The 17,088-nt window shown below is 53.7% G+C and overlaps 8 protein-coding genes across 8 annotated transcripts; 4 read left to right on the top strand and 4 right to left on the bottom strand.

Moving 5' to 3' along the window:
- Positions 1–162: 162 nt before the first annotated feature.
- Positions 163–2,387, bottom strand: P170DRAFT_462457 (pantothenate kinase). The gene is made up of 4 exons (XM_024852102.1): positions 1,822–2,387; positions 1,372–1,654; positions 815–1,319; positions 163–758 (listed from the first exon to the last, which is right to left on the bottom strand). The coding sequence occupies exons 1-4, from the start codon at positions 2,032–2,034 to the stop codon at positions 503–505; spliced, it is 1,257 nt and encodes a 418-aa protein (XP_024707849.1). The 5' UTR covers positions 2,035–2,387; the 3' UTR covers positions 163–502.
- A 720-nt stretch (positions 2,388–3,107) lies between these two features.
- Positions 3,108–5,802, top strand: P170DRAFT_402809 (DEAD/DEAH box helicase). Its single transcript, XM_024846446.1, has 9 exons — positions 3,108–3,618; positions 3,673–3,730; positions 3,787–3,922; positions 3,970–4,330; positions 4,379–4,458; positions 4,506–4,657; positions 4,705–4,898; positions 4,945–5,093; positions 5,141–5,802. Exons 1-9 carry the CDS (start codon positions 3,290–3,292, stop codon positions 5,443–5,445), a joined length of 1,764 nt encoding a protein of 587 aa, XP_024707848.1. The 5' UTR covers positions 3,108–3,289; the 3' UTR covers positions 5,446–5,802.
- A 121-nt stretch (positions 5,803–5,923) lies between these two features.
- On the top strand, positions 5,924–7,367 carry P170DRAFT_349142 (polysaccharide deacetylase family protein; the record flags this gene model as incomplete). Its single annotated transcript, XM_024843720.1, has 4 exons — positions 5,924–6,358; positions 6,398–6,801; positions 6,874–6,959; positions 7,045–7,367. 4 exons carry the CDS (start codon positions 5,924–5,926, stop codon positions 7,365–7,367), a joined length of 1,248 nt encoding a protein of 415 aa, XP_024707847.1.
- A 491-nt stretch (positions 7,368–7,858) lies between these two features.
- On the bottom strand, positions 7,859–9,207 carry P170DRAFT_423399 (glycosyltransferase family 31 protein; the record flags this gene model as incomplete). The annotated part of the gene is made up of 2 exons (XM_024847505.1): positions 7,859–8,176; positions 8,242–9,207. 2 exons carry the CDS (start codon positions 9,205–9,207, stop codon positions 7,859–7,861), a joined length of 1,284 nt encoding a protein of 427 aa, XP_024707846.1.
- Positions 9,208–9,367: 160 nt separating this feature from the next.
- P170DRAFT_106054 (uncharacterized protein) lies at positions 9,368–9,921 on the top strand. Its single transcript, XM_024842293.1, has one exon. The coding sequence runs from the start codon at positions 9,529–9,531 to the stop codon at positions 9,811–9,813; it is 285 nt and encodes a 94-aa protein (XP_024707845.1). The 5' UTR covers positions 9,368–9,528; the 3' UTR covers positions 9,814–9,921.
- A 119-nt stretch (positions 9,922–10,040) lies between these two features.
- P170DRAFT_507307 (phosphopantothenate--cysteine ligase CAB2) lies at positions 10,041–11,951 on the bottom strand. The gene is made up of 2 exons (XM_024854472.1): positions 11,821–11,951; positions 10,041–11,746 (listed from the first exon to the last, which is right to left on the bottom strand). The coding sequence occupies exon 2, from the start codon at positions 11,577–11,579 to the stop codon at positions 10,404–10,406; it is 1,176 nt and encodes a 391-aa protein (XP_024707844.1). The 5' UTR covers positions 11,580–11,746; positions 11,821–11,951; the 3' UTR covers positions 10,041–10,403.
- A 50-nt stretch (positions 11,952–12,001) lies between these two features.
- Positions 12,002–13,995, bottom strand: P170DRAFT_434265 (multidomain presynaptic cytomatrix related protein). Its single transcript, XM_024848676.1, has 7 exons — positions 13,734–13,995; positions 13,602–13,677; positions 13,541–13,550; positions 13,273–13,475; positions 13,168–13,224; positions 12,433–13,110; positions 12,002–12,371 (listed from the first exon to the last, which is right to left on the bottom strand). The coding sequence occupies exons 1-7, from the start codon at positions 13,821–13,823 to the stop codon at positions 12,256–12,258; spliced, it is 1,230 nt and encodes a 409-aa protein (XP_024707843.1). The 5' UTR covers positions 13,824–13,995; the 3' UTR covers positions 12,002–12,255.
- Positions 13,996–15,307: 1,312 nt separating this feature from the next.
- Positions 15,308–16,536, top strand: P170DRAFT_434264 (putative esterase/lipase). Its single transcript, XM_024848675.1, has one exon. It carries the CDS (start codon positions 15,557–15,559, stop codon positions 16,427–16,429), a length of 873 nt encoding a protein of 290 aa, XP_024707842.1. The 5' UTR covers positions 15,308–15,556; the 3' UTR covers positions 16,430–16,536.
- Positions 16,537–17,088: the final 552 nt, after the last annotated feature.

The raw sequence follows: 17,088 nt of genomic DNA, 5'->3' as shown, positions 1-17,088 counted from the left end.
TGGAGTTGGCAGACCGACAGATTGAAGGTTTGCAGACCGCTATATCGACGCAGCCACCCGAAACAACTGCGCTGGGCATCGGCCATTTGCAAGGCTACAAGACTGCTGAAACCTACACAGTGAGTGAGACTGTCAGCATAGCCACATTCTCCCGTAATTGCGCGTTCATAGAGCATCTATATTGCCTTGGCTCCAGACGATCCGGAGCCGGAACCAACAGCCGAAACATCGGACAAAGAAATATTAGACAAAAGGTAATATAATTTGAAATGTACAAAACGCTCAAATATGATAACTGGTACATGGCTCGTGTTTCAGACCAGAACGACAGACATCCAACCAGATCAAAAGCAATATTTTCGGTCTAATGTGCACCAGATGGTTGAAATTCAACGGGTATCAATGGGCCAGGAGTTAGGCTGGCCCTGGGTTATCACAAGCGCATGGGGATGGGCATGCAGTCGTAGATGCTTCTATTAAGGATGGTTGGGTATCCGGGAAATTAGACCGAGGCGCCGTCGATGCTGTTGCGACGGCCCCAGTTAACGGGTTTTCTGCGTAGAAAGGCGCCGACGGCACCGATGTACCCTTCGTGGCGCAGGAAATAGGCTTGTTTCTCGCCCTTGGACCAGAATCGAATGGCGTAGGATAGCGTGTTCATGGTCTGTCGGTGGCCGCGAATAAACGAGCCTCCGAAATAGATGTGTTTGACTTGCTGCTTCTCCGATTGGAGATAGGCAATTTGTCCGATGTTGTTACTGAAATAATTAGCAAATCCATCTTGTACCATGCCGCATGGCCGTTGCCAACATACCTGATCGCGTAAAGTAGACTGCGGCTCATGTCTTCATTCTTGAATGTGACATCCCCATTCGTCTGCTCGCTTTCCTCATCCGCCTCATCCCCTTCGGTACCCGACTCCTGCTCGGCGGCACTCTTCAGCCGAAACACCTTTCCAAACGTGCTGGCGATCGCCGTACTCTTCAGTCCGATCTTGTTATAGTCCATTCCGTAGATGTCCCCGACCAGCATATCAACGCCGCTATTGTCGCCCTGGTCGGCCATAGCCAGCATCTCGTCGAAGGTCCGAGCCCCGGTCAGCAGAGACATAATCCCCCAGAATGTTCCACCACCCAGGTGGGTTCCTCCCACACGCTGGTATTGTTTGGGGCCGGACACTTTGATCATGGAGACGCCGGAACCGATGTTGACTAATAGGTACGGATAGACGTCCGGTCGGGCCTCGGCAAACTGCATCGGCTCGATTTCACTGTAGGTAAAGATTTCGTTGGGGATTTCGGTAATGAAGAAGTCGAGACCTGTTCCGGGAATTATGAGCGACGTTGTTCTTCGGCTGGGAGCTCGACGTACCGGTTATCAAGCACTCCATCTCGTCCTCGCGGATTATGTTCACTTGCAACGCCTCCTTCAATTTGTCGTAATATTTATAGGCCCCACCTCCGGTCGCAACCACGCAGAGCTGATCCGGAGACGGGCCATTGGCCTTTTCATGCTCCTCCTTCAGCTCCTTGATGAATTCGATGCACAGGTCTATGCGGTGGGTCTCGAAGTTGATGAAGTTTAATCGGCCGCCATTGTCGGGGGAGTCCAGCTCTCGAGTAAAGTAGACCAATTTTGCCAGCGAACCGCCAATCTAGAAAGGTCGTAGGATTGTTAGCCACGATGTTGCGACGTTGTGCGTTGGGTGGAAAAAGGGGAGATAACTGAGATTGCGGGGTGAAAATGTGCGGGGAACAGCGGAAGCAGCAAGATGAAAAAAAAAAAAAAAAAAAAAAAGGCCCAGCAGAGGAAGAAACGTACATCGACGGCGACATGGCTCACTATGCCGGTGTGATGAGGCAGGCGAATATCGTGGCCTTCGTAATGCACGCCATCGGTCCTGACAGGACTTTTGGACCGAGGATCTTCGTCGACGATGAAGGCACCTTTGACGTTGATCTTGACAGCTCCGGGATTGAAGATAGCTCGGTCCAGCCGAACGCTACTGCGGGCGGGATCAGGGCTTGAGGACATGGTCGGTCGGGGGAGAGATGAGGAGGAATTTCACGGAGAGAAGCAGACAGGAGGCGATCACCTTGAGAACTTCAGGGATCGGGAAAGCGAGCGACGGGGGCGAATCTCCATGCCGGAGCAATGGGGATGGCCGTGATGGTCCCTACGGCGTATATCTCCTTCTGCCCGCTTTCGTTGGGTGGTCGCGGTGGAGCTGGAGCTTTGCTTGGGGACCGTCCATCCTTTCGCTTCGGGTGGAGGGCAGGAACGGGATGCACGCGGCTGCGAATGGGGTTCTTGGATCAGGCCAGTGTCAGGATGCAAGGAGATCGGGTTGGGTTGGGTTGAGTTGAGTTGAGCTGCGTTGATCCAAGTTGAGTTGCAGTTGGAGTTGACTCGAGTCCGACGTGCTCCGCGTGACATCCGCGGCCTGAGGCTGCCAGGTAGAGCCAGGCAACGAGGCCGTAAGGCTGTAAGGCTGTAAGGCATACACGGAAGGGCATAAGGCAACAACTCAGACATACTTCCAAATCCTTCCATGGACAGAAAAGGCCGGAGAAACATTACAAAAGCCATCAGAAAATTGGAATTTGCATATCCTAAGCCAGCCTCTGAATCAAGCCCGCAGACTTCATCGTAAATTCCGGATAGCTGCATCCTCCTGGCTTCCATGGCTTTCCAGAACACCTGTTGCATGTAAACCCTTCTAATTGGACCTAGACTAGAGTCAACTGTTACACTTGGGTAGATGTTTCTGCAGAACTCAGAAAGGTAGCCAATCTGGTGACGTTTGGCTGAGACATGGCTTACTTCTACAGGATTTCTACTGTTCGTCTCTCAGGTACCCGACTGTTTTCCTCTTCCCTCCTATGGAAGAAGAAGATTCTGTCTGCACTTCCTTCGTGTGGCTAATCTATTTCCAGTATCCAATGACAAACGAGTTCTCTTCACTGTAGAACGTGGCGCTGGGAAGTCGTACCAGTGACAGTCACCGGGGGAGCAGGTGAGAGCTTTGTTTATATTCACTCCTCTCTCTCTTCTGTTTCCTTCCTCCTTCACCTTTCTTTCTTCCCCCAACCTCTTCCTCCCACTCTCTTCTTCCCAACAACTCTTCTCCATCCCCTTCCATCTATTTTCTCTTCTCTTGCTTCTTTGGCTTCGTTGATAATTACTTGACTCTTACTCAAGTCTCGTGTTGTTTTCTTTTCAGCTCTTTCTCATCTTGTCTTCCTCTTAGCCCTCTCTCTTCTGCACTTCTTTGTCTCTTCCAGACAATATGGCCAGCTTCGATACTTCGGAGATGGGCAATGCCCTCGAGGACGTCACCAATGTCCAGGACAAAAAGGCCGAAGCTGCCAATGCTGCCCGTGAAAAGGGTTGGGGTGAGCCGGAGAGTTACGACTACTCCAAGTATAGCAATACTTTGCCCCCTCTTCCCAAGCCCTCGGACGATGCTCCTCAGCCCGACCTTCCCGAGTGGGCGGCCAACGCTGCCAAATACGAGTGGAAAGATGAGTATGGAGATGTCGGCCCTGAAAATCTCGAGCTCGAAGAGCAACTGTTTCGCAGCGAGTTCATCAACAGGGCTGGCTTGAAACTTGGCAAGTACGTGCAGATACGTTCGACAAGCTTTGACTTCAGTTGATTAATTTCTTCAAGTCTGCAGAACATCGAGGTCGTCGCTGAGAGTCACGAGCGTCCTAAGCCTGTCAAAGACGTATGTTCCCCCTAAGTTCCCGAATTTGGTCGGTGGGGTGACTGACAAGCCTCAAGTTCAACGATGCTGGCTTGCATCCGATCATGCGTGAGAATATTCGTTTGTGTCACTACGACTACCCTACTCCCATCCAAGCCTACTCCATTCCCGCAGTGCTCACCGGTCATGACCTTATTGCCATTGCGCAAACCGGTAAGTACCCCTTCGGCCGGACCCTCAGTGCACAGCTGACAGTATAGGTTCTGGAAAAACCGCTGCGTTTTTGATTCCCGTGCTCTCGCAGCTGATGGGCAAAGCGAAGAAGTTGGCCGCTAAACGCCCTAACTTGGTCGCTGGATATGACCCAACCACTGACTCCGTCCGGGCGGAGCCCTTGGTTTTGATTGTCGCTCCTACCAGAGAACTTTCAACCCAAATTTTCGATGAGGCTCGTCGTCTGTGCTATCGGTCCATGCTGCGTCCTTGTGTGGTCTACGGTGGTGCTCCGGTGCGTGATCAGCGAGAAGAATTGGCGAGAGGTTGTGACATTCTGATCGGAACTCCGGGTCGCCTGTTGGACTTCATGGATAAACCTCATATCCTTTCTCTTCGTCGTGTGAAGTAAGTCCGCTGATCCGGCGACTGTGCAATCGTTAATCCATCGTCCAGGTACACTATCATTGACGAGGCTGATGAGCTTCTTCTGTCCGACTGGGAATCCGATTTTGCTAAGATCATGTCGGGAGGAGGTAAGCTCTCTGTTCTGGTTCCATAGCATCGATGCTGACGGATGGAGATATCAATGAGGATGCCGATCACCGTTACATGATGTTTTCGGCCACTTTCAACAAATCCTGCCGTGAGTTGGCACGGAAATATCTGGCCGATGATCATGTTCGTGTTCGAATTGGTCGCCCGGGCTCTACCCATATCAACGTGGATCAGAATGTAAGGTTTGTCCCAACATATACCTAGGTCAAAGTTGACGCTCTTAGATTGTTTTTGCAGAGGACCACCTTAAGAAGCAGTGTCTTTTCGACTTGCTGCTTTCCATGCCGCCCTCCCGTACTCTTATCTTTGTGAACTCCAAAACTCAAGCTGATTTCCTCGATGACTATCTCTTCAACATGGGAATGCCAAGTACTTCGATTCATTCGGATCGTACTCAGCGTGAGCGTGAAGATGCTTTGTCAGTATTATGAGTGTACTAAATGGGACTGTCTAACATACTACAGGCGCGCTTTTCGGACTGCCAAGTGCCCCATCATGGTGGCAACCGGTGTTTCCGCGCGTGGTCTCGACATCAAGAATGTGATGCATGTCATCAACTTCGATCTTCCCCGTGTTAACCACGGCGGCATCACCGAATACATTCATCGCATTGGTAAGATTCCTGCCTCCTCGAAGGTAACGAAGTCTGACGATGAACAGGGCGTACCGCTCGTATTGGCAACCAGGGGCTTGCTACCTCCTTCTACAACGACCGTGACAATGACCTTGCTCCCGACCTTGTCAAGATTCTGATTGAGAGCAAGCAGAATATTCCTAATTTCCTGGAGTCGTACAAGCCTTTTGATGAGAAACTTACTTTCGATGATGACACCGATGACGAGGCAGACGCGAATGACGGTGTCAACAACGATGGGGAGACCAATGATACTGGAGCTGCCTGGGGTGGGATTCCAATGGAAACCTCCGACGATGCCGCTCCTGCCGCTGATGCTGGCTGGGAGTGAATACTTTATCTCAGGCCGGGACCTTGGGCTGCCTAGCTTCTGGGAATCGCCTCATTGCTCGTTCAGGGCGTTCGAGGAGACTGCCAGCCAGGCAACCCTCCAACCCGGTACTTACGAGATGTCTGCTCCACCAGGTCCCACCTTTCCCTTCCCTTAGTCCATCAGAGCAGGTTCTCTGATTCCATGCCTTGCGTTGATTTCGAGTGTGGTCCTACGCTGGACACGGGCCGGTTGACTTTCCTACGACTGAGTATCTGACCGCTACTGGAGAGCTGGGAGGAATTTGGGCTGGAAGGACGACTAGCTGTGACTTTGTACGGACACATTTAAGAAGTCAATCAACGAGTCTTCCATTATGCAATTTCACGAGCCTCGCGCCTTCCAATTGTAGATGTAGTCAACAGCATACACTCACCGTCTCGCCCTGGGCAGCCTGTTCCCACCACTGCAGCAATTACTGACCCACAGAACATACAAAATGCATTTCCTTTCTGCAGTGATACTCCTCATTTCCCTATCCCTACTCTCTGTCTCCTCTCCCCTCTCCCCATCCAAGTACACCACCTTTTCGCACTCACCAAGCTACGACGGCCCCCTCACCATCGACACCTTTTCCAACAACGCAACAAACGCCCTAGGACACTGGCACGGCCCTCAAGAAGCCCTCAAGATCACCACCACCCCAGGCTCCATCACCCTCTATCCAACTGACCCCGACCAAGCCTACCACACACAGCTCAGCTCCGCCCTATGCTTCAACCTCGTCCCCTACAAGCACCGCTACCTGCACGTCGTCTTCTCCGGCCCAGCAGCATTCGACATCTCCCTGACCCAGCACAACGACGCCTGCGATCCCTCTCTCCACCCCTACCCAGAGACATGGGACACCGTGGAAGCAGCTCGCTACCAAACCGTCGCCAACACCACCCTCAACAAGCATAACGCCTCCGAGCCCAGCGCCATCTACATCCCCCTCTCCCATTTCAACATCGACCTGCACCGCGTCGTCTCCATCGGCTTCAGCGGCTTCTACACCACTGACCCAGTCACCTTCTACCGCGTGGCCCTCGTCACCGAGACCGAACTCCCGGCGTCTTTCCGCGTCCCGACGAAACTCCCCAGCGGGACGCTTAATCTGCGATGCACGGTGCCTAATTCGTTCGCCTTCGGTATTGACGACGGTAGGCCGGAGTTTGCGAATCGTGTCATGCAGATCCTTGAGGAAGAGGGGATTCTGGTGACGTTTTTTGTGGTGGGGATGGGGATTCAGGATCCGGAGACCAATTTCTCGAGTGTTTATGCTGAGATGAAGAGGAGGGGACATCAGATTGCGTTGCATTCGGAGACGCATCGGAAGTGGGTTCTTTTCTTCTTCATTTTTGTTTCTTCCGGTTTGACCATCTCGGTGTCTAACAAGACAATATCTAGACTCGAATCCCTCCCATCGACCGATGAAATCGACGATGAAATCACAAGGAATATCCAAGCGTTGAAGGATCACTTGGGAATTGAATGTACACACTCGCTCCTCGCCTCTCCCCTTACAATAGCCCATTCATCCAACTAACAACCCATCCCATGGGTAATGGGTACCATCAGCCCGCTACTTCCGACCCCCCTACGGCACAGTGGGCGCGCGCACGCGCCAACGCCTGGCATCGCACCTCCCCGAACCGCACATCATCAACTGGAGCGTCGACATCGAGGACTGGCTGTGGGCGAACACCAGCACGCCGGAGCGCCAGCTCGAGGCCTTCTACCGCGACGTGCGGCAGGGCGGGAATCTGGCCGTCATGCATTTCGTGAGCGAGAGTACGGTGGATTACCTGGTTGATGTGATTCGGTTTGTGAAGCGTTTGGGGTTGAGAGTTATGAGGGTGGATCAGTGTTTAGGGGATCTTGATCTGGATCTTGGCTTTTGATTCTGGGAGGGCTGAGATTCAGTTCATGGGTGAGTGATGGGATAGGATGCGTTGGATTGTATTTTTTGTTGGTGTTGGTCAACCTGGACATGGTAAAGTCCTGCCATTGTACTGTAGTATGATTAAAGGAAATGGAACATAAAAAGGAATCAAAGGTTCCAATCAAGTCAGTATAGAACTCCTGAGCCCAATGCATAAAGCAAGCATCCTCGACATACGCCATTCTCTGCATAAGATGAACAAACAAGCTGACAAAAGATAGAAATCCAAAATGAGAGAAAAGCAAGAAAAACAGGTCTATAAGCAAGAGAAAAGAAAGAAAGAAAAAAAGAAGAATATTAAAACATAACAAGAAAAGATAAGAAGAAGAAGAAGAAGCGTATTTCATTGTCGTCGACCCGCGAACCGAACCAACCCAACCCGACCCAAACCAAACCAAATCAAACCAGCTCGAAACAAAATCAATCATCAACACCATATCAGCGAAAACATCATACCCCCCAATTAGGCTTGGAGCACGACGGCGCCTTATCGACCATGGACTCGACGCGGCGCACGATCCACCCGGCGCGGGCGTCGGGGTTGCGCACCCCCAGCCGGGGCGTCTTCCCCGTGAAGCACTTGTCGGCGCGGTAGACGAACTGCACGCAGTCGGGGTCGTTGGTGCAGATGGACTTGCACTCGTGGAAGGAGGAGACGACGAGCTGCTCGTCTTCGGACAGGTTGTCCCAGTTGTCGCGGACGTTGGAGAGTTCGGGGTAGATGAGTTCTTGGAAGACGTCTTTGTGGAGGAGGGTGGTTTTTTGGGACTAGGATTGTTAGGTTTTTCTTGGTTTGGAGCAATGGAAGAGAGATGGGTGGGGAGGGGACTTACGAGTCGCCAGCGGTGCATTTCGAACTGCGCCAGATCTTGGATGTCCGACGCCCCGACGTGGTGGAAGGCGGCGGCCGGGAAACACCACGGTTCGCGGTAGAAGCCGGTGGTGAACTCGTCGAGTTCGCCGACGTTGGAGTTCTGCAGGATGGGCCATGAGTAGTGCAGCGAGACGCCGTTGTCGGCGAGCACCTTGCCCAGCACGCAGTCGCCGGCCCAGTGGCCGTCGGTGTACTCGTTCAGCAGGACGGATCGCGTGTTGTAGTCGTCGTTGACGAGCTCCATGGCCGGTCGGGAGACGACGAAGCCCGAGCCGCCGTGGGCGAAGATGACGTCCGCGATCTGCGTCTCGGTGCCGATGTAATACGGCTTGGAGGCGTCGAAATGCGACAGCCACGCCATGAGGGTGCCCCAGGAGAAATACGTGTCCGCTTCCATGAACACGTACCACTTCGCGTCGGGCTTGTATTTCAGGGACTCCTGCACCATCGGCAGGAACTTCCACTTGTCCAGTTTCCACCCGGGGTTGTTGGGCTTACCGATGGCCGAGTTGGCCTCGTCGGCGAAGTCGTCGGACGCAAGACCCGCTCGGCCCTGGCTCTGGAGGCGGTTGTAGATGTCGAAGTCGGGCACCGTGCGCTTCACCTCCGGGTCCATGTTCTGCAGCGCATCGTAGATCCGGATTCCACCGATTTCCTCCTCGAAGTCGGAAAAGACCACATAGTGCGGGACGCAGCGCAGCGTGGTCTGGAAGTGGATCGGGATTTTGTCCGTCGCTTCGGTCACCCCGGTTTTCAGCACCACCAGCACGTCGTCCATGCCCGGTAAGGGCGGACAATCGACTCGTCGTCGCTCATGAGGCGGTTCTAGTTCTTGTCGGATCGTGAGGAAGTGGTAGAGAAGGAAGAGGCCGAGGAGGGCGGCGAGGAAGGTGGTGCGACGGCGGAACGGGCGTGTGGGAATCATCCTAGCTTGCGGGGAGGGGGGGAGAGCTCGAGAGCGGCGGTTCTGTGGGAGTAGTGTGGTCGAGGGTGTCCGGTGGCCACCACGCAGAGCAATTAGACGGAACAGAAGTGAGACAAGCGAAATTATGACCGATCCTCCCAAGCGTTGGAACCGACGTTCAGCATTTTTTTGTCCCCCAAAATCGATGTTGGTCAGTTCGTGCTTCCAGTCAGCCGGGGCAGGTTCTCGTGATTGGTTCGGAGGATAATGCTTGGTTTCCGAGGTCCGTCAATCAAATGCAATCCAACCGGCGGGAAGAACACTAAACAGGGATGATGCTCGATGGATTGGGCTTGGGGGAGGCAAGAGGCGAGTGAGGAGGGCGGAATAAGAGGGGAGACGAGAGGAGAAAAGAGGAGACGGCGAGAGGGGGAGAAGAGAAAAAGGGAAGGGAAAAGGAAAGGAAAAGGATCACGGGAGACAGCGATCGACGCAGGCACCGCCAGTTGCACGTTTTTTCTCTGGTCTTTTTGGCTAAGCGGCGCGCAGACGAACAAGCAGACGTATGTAGAGCAGCAGAGGGACGATCGGCCCACTCTCCATGGCGATCTGAACCGTCGTCGATGACGCGTTAGTTTCGGAATGGGCACGAAATGGACACGGCGGCTAAACGTCAAGCTGAAACGCGGCCCCCAGTTCCCAGTGGTTGGGCCGTGTCATTCTGATGCTGTTTAGCCTTGGTTAGAGGAAGAAGAGGAAAAGATTGAAGGGCGATTTCTGGGGGTTTGGGGTAAAGTTAGCGGGAGTCCCTGTCCCCGTCCAGTAGATTAATCCATTGAATGGTTAAATTCCGCAGATTCCTCACTCCCGGCATGCACTTGCAGGAATTCTGGCATTTGCATTGTTGCCCCTGAAGGGTTCTCCCTGCCAACTATGTGGTACGGAGTACACTGGCTACAACTAACTACGTACACTCGCGGACTAGTCCCTCCTCGATCGTCCGCGCGATGACGACAACCCGCGACGCTTTTCTCCACCGACAATCAGAATTCAATCTGGTGCCGGTCTCATCCAGATCAGGGCTTAATTTATTCTTGAGCGTTGAAGGACACTCCGTCCAATCAACGCCATGCCTGCGAAAAAGACCATCTGTTCTCAACGGTCGCCGAAGAGCCTCCCCCTTAATGTCCGTTGCATACAGCATCCCCGACCGACCCTCACGCCTTGCTCTGGTGCGTCGTGATCTTCTTCGAGTGTAGCTTCACCAGCTCGGGGATGATCAGGTTCTCGATCTCGACTCCCTCCGGTCCGCTGTCGCTCTGCTGCGCCTCGCCGCTCTGCCCGGGATGGCCGCCCGCTGCTTCGGCCAGTCCAACCTGGTCCTCTGCGCCCGAGATGCTCTTGCTGCGTCGAGATTTCGGCACGCGAATCCATCGCTCGTACGGCGCGTCGGGCGTGACGAAGACCACCTCCCACTTACGCGTCGAGAGGAGGTTCCCGATAACGAGATGATGGGAATACCGTTTCAGGGCCGTCTGTGCCTTGTACACTAACAGGTTGGGATCCGTCTCCAGCTTGAATGACACGATCATGCTGCCGTCGGGCGCCCAGCCGTCCACCAACCGGTGCAGGAACTTGGGCACCGGGTCCAGGTCGATGACCAGCTTCTTGCTATTGCTGGGGGCCGTGGCGTCGAGTCCGCCGGTGTAGATGTCCGACGAGTCGATCGCTTCGTCGCTCTTGCTGAATTCTGGAGGCAGCTCGGACGACTGGATCTTGTGCTCGGCCATGCGATCGCGGGGGATGAAAAAGTCGCTCACCGCGGCCGCCAGGTAGAAGAGCGCATTTGGTCCCAGCGGTCGCATCAATTGAGACAGCGACCGTAGTTCAAACAGGTACTCGGCGATCGTCGTAAACGGCAGCAGCAGCAGAAGGTTGTTCTTCTTCGCGTATCGGTATTTCCTCAACACGTCCCGCATCTCGTCCTGGTATTCGTTGCGCACCATGACGGGCCCCTGGTCCGACCCCGTCGCCGCTTCGTCCATGAAGTCCAGGAAACAATTGGTCGAGTGGCTGTAATGCCGCGAGTACGGCAGCAGACTGAACTGCCGATGTAGGAAGATCACCGCATACCCTTCCTGCAGGAAGTACTCGGCCGACGTGGCACCTCTCGTTCCGGCGGAGAAGTTGTCGATGAATCGCACGGTCTGGTTTTCCAGCGGCACGGTGGTGCCGCCAGACGTGACGAGCACCACCCGCCGGTTGGCTTCCACATGATAGTCGATGAACGCTCGAGCGAGGGCTTCGTGTTTGGGGAGGGACTTGGGCGGCGGGAAGTTGTTGAAGTAACCCGACTCGGCGTCGGCGTTCATTTCTGGCGCGGTCGAGGCCATCTTCGAGGCGGGTCTGGTAGGTAGCGTTCAATGTGCTGTAGGTAGTATATTTGAGCAATGTATCTATCAATCCACCATATACACGATTTCTATAATTTGAGCTTCGCTCACGTCGACATGGGACTGGTCTGGGAGGGAGAAATCAAGAAAGAGTCGATTCTCAGAAACTACTAGATTTCTGGGTTAGTCAAAGGTCAAAGCATAAGCTCATCGATCACGGATCCCCGCGGGGTAGAAGTACCTGCTGAGTTTCCTCAGTTCACCACGACAGATAATCCTCACTGATGATCTAGATCTAACTGAGGATGTATCCAAAGCAGACGACTTCACACACGAGCAAAAAACGATGACTGGAATCTATCTGGACGGCTGGAACGGTCGGTCGACTCGGCATCTCAGCGTCGAGAAGCCGAGGGGCATCGGTGACCGGCTCACCGCCTTCGGGATGCATGACAGCTTACTTAAGCACTGTCGGGCGAGCGGAGACCCACGTGACCCGGATCACCGGTGGATGAAGAGAGAATGGTTCATTTCATGGAAATAAGGATGCGCAACTAGACTGGCTAGGGGGTGATCATCGTCGGACTTTTCTCCTGTCGCTTTTCTCCTAGAGGTATGGGGGACAAGGATACCAGGCAACCATCAAATTCACCCCCTGTCCTACTCTCCGCACTACTTACAAATACCGACTCCGTAGAGCTTGGCTGAACGTACTCATTCGGCTGGCCATCCCGCCATGCTGCATGTTGCTCATGAGAGCCTCCTCGAGTGCGGACTGGGTCACGCTTGCATCTGGACCAGATATGTTAGCCACAAACCTCGTCTCGGGACGGCAATCAACGGGTATGCTCACCATCCAGATCACTGTAGCTACTTCCCATGCTGGGGGTGCCGTCGCTGGCCTCTCTTCCGGAGGTGACAGACCTTCGCGGGCTGTATCCCAACTCTGTCCGCCGGGGACTCAATGGCCCGCTGCCTTGGTCTGCACGTCGGCGTCGGTCGGCAGGGTATCCAGAACTGATTGAACTAGCGGGTGACTCGGTCGTAAACGGCTGTCTTTGAACCTGAGATGGGTTCACCATACGTCGTCGCGCATCGGCAGGCTCGTCGCGGAGGGTAGCGTTGAGATCCGATACAGGCGCTTCACGCTGGGCTGGCTCGAGTTCGGGAGACAGGGGTACAAAAGCCGGGGATTCGTCCTCATCCTCGTCGTCATCCCTCAATCCCGGCCGATGCATTGAGAAAGGGCCGAATGGCCGGAACCGATGGCCTCGCCGACTGCCCATCACCTCGTTGTCGTCGGATTCGGACTCGGAGGAGCTCGACGAGAGGTCTTCTTCTTCGAGTGGTGGCGACTTGTGGACGGGGGCGTTGAGCGCCTGCTCTCGTCGACTCGTCGATGGGCGTCGACCGTAGCTTTCGCGTCTTGGGTCTTTCGGCTCGCCAGCTGCATTTTCGATCCGTGGCGAGTCTCGCAGGGCTTTGATCTGGTTGACGGTAGTTGTGGAACTGGTGCGACGGGATCCGATACCTGCACATGGGACGTGAGTTGGGTGACACTTGATGATTCTTGAAGTAAGACACTCACCCCGAGGAGGAGGGTTATCCTTCTGCTGTAACGACAGCCGAGGGGGCACTCTCGAGCCTGAAGCAGTCGTCAGCGTTGCATGAGATGAATCCCGGGGCTTCATACCGGTACTGGGTGGTGCCCCTTTACTCGGCTGGTTCCCCAGAGCCGTGCTCCCCGAGACAGAACCCGGGGCCGGAGACGGCGAGTTTGACTGCGTGGTGCCGCCCACTTTACGCATTTGCGCCCGAACCTGGGCGAGCTGCCGATCGTACAGCCATGCTGCCTGCTGCAGGAGGAATTGCAGAGTCACGTCAAAGCTCTCCGCCCTGTAACAACAAACAAACAACTTAGCGAGTACACGGGGTGTTTGTACCAGGGACAAAATGCATACAGTGCCTTCCCTGTACTCGTATTAGTAATAATCAGAGTTGCAGCATTGGATCAGAGCATACAGTCTATATCATCTCCCTTTGACGGCCGCGATAGGAGATCCCAGAGCGCTTGGTCCTTGGCGGCGTTCCATTCGACCTGGTAGAGTCAGCGGGCGCTTTTTATTAGTCCGACCTCTTAAGCATATAGTTTACAGGAGGAGGGTCAACGAAATCTCCCCTTGGGAAAGGGAGACGGATGAAGACTGTGAACTGCGTGTCGCCTGATTTATTGAGCGAGGTCATCTTGCGGCGGTTTGTCACTGTCCAGCAGTGGCGGCTGCACCTTGTGTGCTGATCAATAATACGATACGATGATCCTGAATATTATGATTCGCTCGAGGCTGGGTCTATTCTGCGAGCTGTCTGTAGATCTCAGAGAGCTTGAAGGATGGAAATCGGGCTAGATAGATAGACGATTGAATGGAGTGATGAAGGCGGAGTGACGGAACGAGCCATGATGTCGCCGGGTGCGTGGTAATATGCGGCCATTGTCTGGAATTCTGGAGTCATGTGGAAATATCAGCGTCCGTTCCTCTATTTCCACGGAGACGCACGTGAGCCCTCTGCAGCCCGACTGTCATTTGACATGTCGCAGATGATGTCTATGCTAATGCTCAGCTAAAGCTATTGGAGCTCGGAGTAGCCATCGCTTATACTGTCTGTTATTTGCCATTGTTTATGGCGCTTGGCCTTGGTCTTGATGTTTTGACAACTTCTGCCATTATGGTCCTATCTCGAGCTAACCTCAAATCGGTATAGTGCATATTGTCAACGATATGACTTGTCCGATATCAGAATCCTGCCTACGGAGTACAGTAGACTGTTTCGATTATATGTTATGGAACGTGTTTCAAGAAAAATGAATAGAGAATTGTGGAGTATCTACTGCTGATAAACACTATGCTCCGTAAAATATAGAAGTTCGATGAGGTTAAGGCTTGCTTCCTGCCGAGAGGTCACAAAGATATATATCACCAGCCATTTTTAGATACATAAATTGGCAAATTTTTATCATGAAGCAATTTCCCCGTACGCATGACAATAAACGACAAGAACTCTCCTTGTGAGACCCCATGTCAGCCTGCAAGGCATGATATATCACCGCATATAAGCATCCATCCTCATAGAGCATATGCAATAGGTCGAGCGCGGACAGACATACAGAGTACGGAGTTTTGAGCGGATGAGGAGCATGACAGCTACTGTACATTAGCGCAAAACAGCCTCACCCAAAGCATTCAGGTCCGAATACTCCGTAGGAGGCACGCAGAAGCAAGTCAGCCGAAGCTGCGCTCGGGGATCGCACGGCAATGCCTGCGACCAACAGTTTTGCAGGGAATCAATCCGGTGGAGCTGGGTGATGTCAATCAGCGACGAAAGTACCCCGTACCTTACCCTCAGCCAGAAAAGGGGAGACAGAACCAAAATCTACTCCGTACGATAGGAAATTCAGTCGCTGCCTGGAGGTGACGCTTTACTACGGAGGACGTAGAAAGAGACGCGGCACTGGCTTCTCGGCACTGCGACCCATGAAATCACCGCCCGACTGCCGAGTTCAATATGCACACAATGCGGAGCCACCGGAGACTAATGACTATCATTCTCCTATCCCCACGAAGATGACCACTGGTTACCGTTGATGGTTCAGTTGATGAGCAACTTCAGACCTTATTTTCCACGCGTCGAGTGGACCTCAGCTTGGTTTCGAATTGACTACCACCCCTAGTTTCGCCCTAGGCGGGCAACAATCCACCGCGCCGGGATACCAAGTTCTCAATTGGAGCGTCATCGCGTGCGATCGGCCGATGTGAAACTCGTCTTTCTGCACTCCTCACGCGTGCCAAAAAAGCCGTTGACAATCCGAAAATCTGATTCAGATTCAGAGCGTCGACATTTCTCCAACTCCCCCTTTCTGGGACCCGTGCGCGATTGGCATCATCAATTCCTAACTGCCGAAGGATTCAGCGTAGCCAATCATGTTTTCGTTTTCCTACCTCTGGCAAAAATTGTTTGCCGTCCTGTTCAGATACCTCATGCGGAGGGAGCTCGTGGTGAATCCCAATGACGTCTTGCAAATCCAATCCCGGGACGCCGAGAGAACGATCAAAGCGCACCTCTATAGATCGACGTCAGCACCAACTCCGGCCCCTGTGCTCCTCAATTTCCACGGGTCAGGCTTTATCCTCCCGCAGCACGGTAGCGACGAGGAGTTCTGCCAGAAAGTGAGCCGCGAAACTCCGTACACGGTGCTGGACATTCAGTACCGCCTGGCGCCCGAGAATCCGTTCCCCGCGGCGCTCAACGATGTCGAGGACGCCGTTAATTGGGTCCTCGAACGACCGAGCGACTTTGATCTGTCCCGGGTAGCCATCTCTGGGTTCAGCGCGGGCGGAAACCTCGCCCTGGGGGCGTCGTCGACTCTCTTCGCGCGAGAAACGTTCCGATCCGTCCTCGCCTTCTACCCTGTCCTGGACCTGCACACGGAGCCAGCCAAGAAGACGTTCCCGGATCCTGAGGGGAAACCGATCCCACCCCTGGTGGCTCGGATCTTCAATAGCTGCTACATCCCCTCCTCCGTGGATGCCCGGGATCCGCGGATTTCACCGTACTACGCGCAGGCCGAGCGATTCCCGGATAACATCCTGGTGGTCACGGCGGGCGGTGACAGTCTGGCGGGAGAAGCCGAAGAGCTGGCAGCTAAAATCGAGCAAGAACCCGGTCGCCATGTGGTGTGCCAAAGGATGCGAGGGTGTAACCACGGTTGGGATAAGAGGGCGGCGGCGGGGACTGTCCAGGGGGACGCCAAAGAGAAGGCGTATGAGATGGCCATTAGCATGTTGGCACGCTAAAATAATGCCATGGTAGGGTTGGTTCTACCGTTCTACACCGTTGAAGTCGCTTATTTTATTTCTTTTTATTTCATTTTTGTTTTTCATTTTTCATTTTTTGTTCTTGGTGCTTCTTTTCTTTTTCTTTTTGCCTCCTCAACTCCTATTCTCCACCGTTTCCCCACCGCGGTGAACTTGCGGTGAATACTCCGTATTCAGTTATTATTCATGATTCGCCCTGTGCCTGAAATTGACTCGGTTTCATTTCTGGCGACGAGGCTGCGAGTCAGAAATGGTTTGCGACTAGCTTGAATCCTGGTCGGGGGTTAGACTCGGGGATAGTTGTATGTACAGATAGACAATCGCAATAGTATATACTTGGTAGTACTGAGTGTCACTGTACGTAGTAGGCGAACGAACCAGTCCAGCAGGGACAACACCCTGAAGATCAACCCGCCAACAACGTGAGGAACAGTGGACCAGGGACAATCCTCATTATTTCCAGTGCCTGAGGGGTGTCCATGGTGAAGCATGGCTGAAACCGCGGCTTCTCAACGCCGGGACGGTCCGGGGCTGTCTGCCCTAGGCCCTAATTGCCCAAAGGGGTGTCTCCGGAGGCGTTGGCACCGTTGACCATCCATGGATGTCTGCTGTCATTCTGTCTTTCAGTGTAGTCAGTC

The sequence above is a fragment of the Aspergillus steynii genome (assembly GCF_002849105.1).
Source record: "Aspergillus steynii IBT 23096 chromosome Unknown P170scaffold_2, whole genome shotgun sequence".
Classification (NCBI taxonomy): domain Eukaryota; kingdom Fungi; phylum Ascomycota; class Eurotiomycetes; order Eurotiales; family Aspergillaceae; genus Aspergillus; species Aspergillus steynii.
This window is presented reverse-complemented; position numbering and strand designations above follow the sequence as displayed.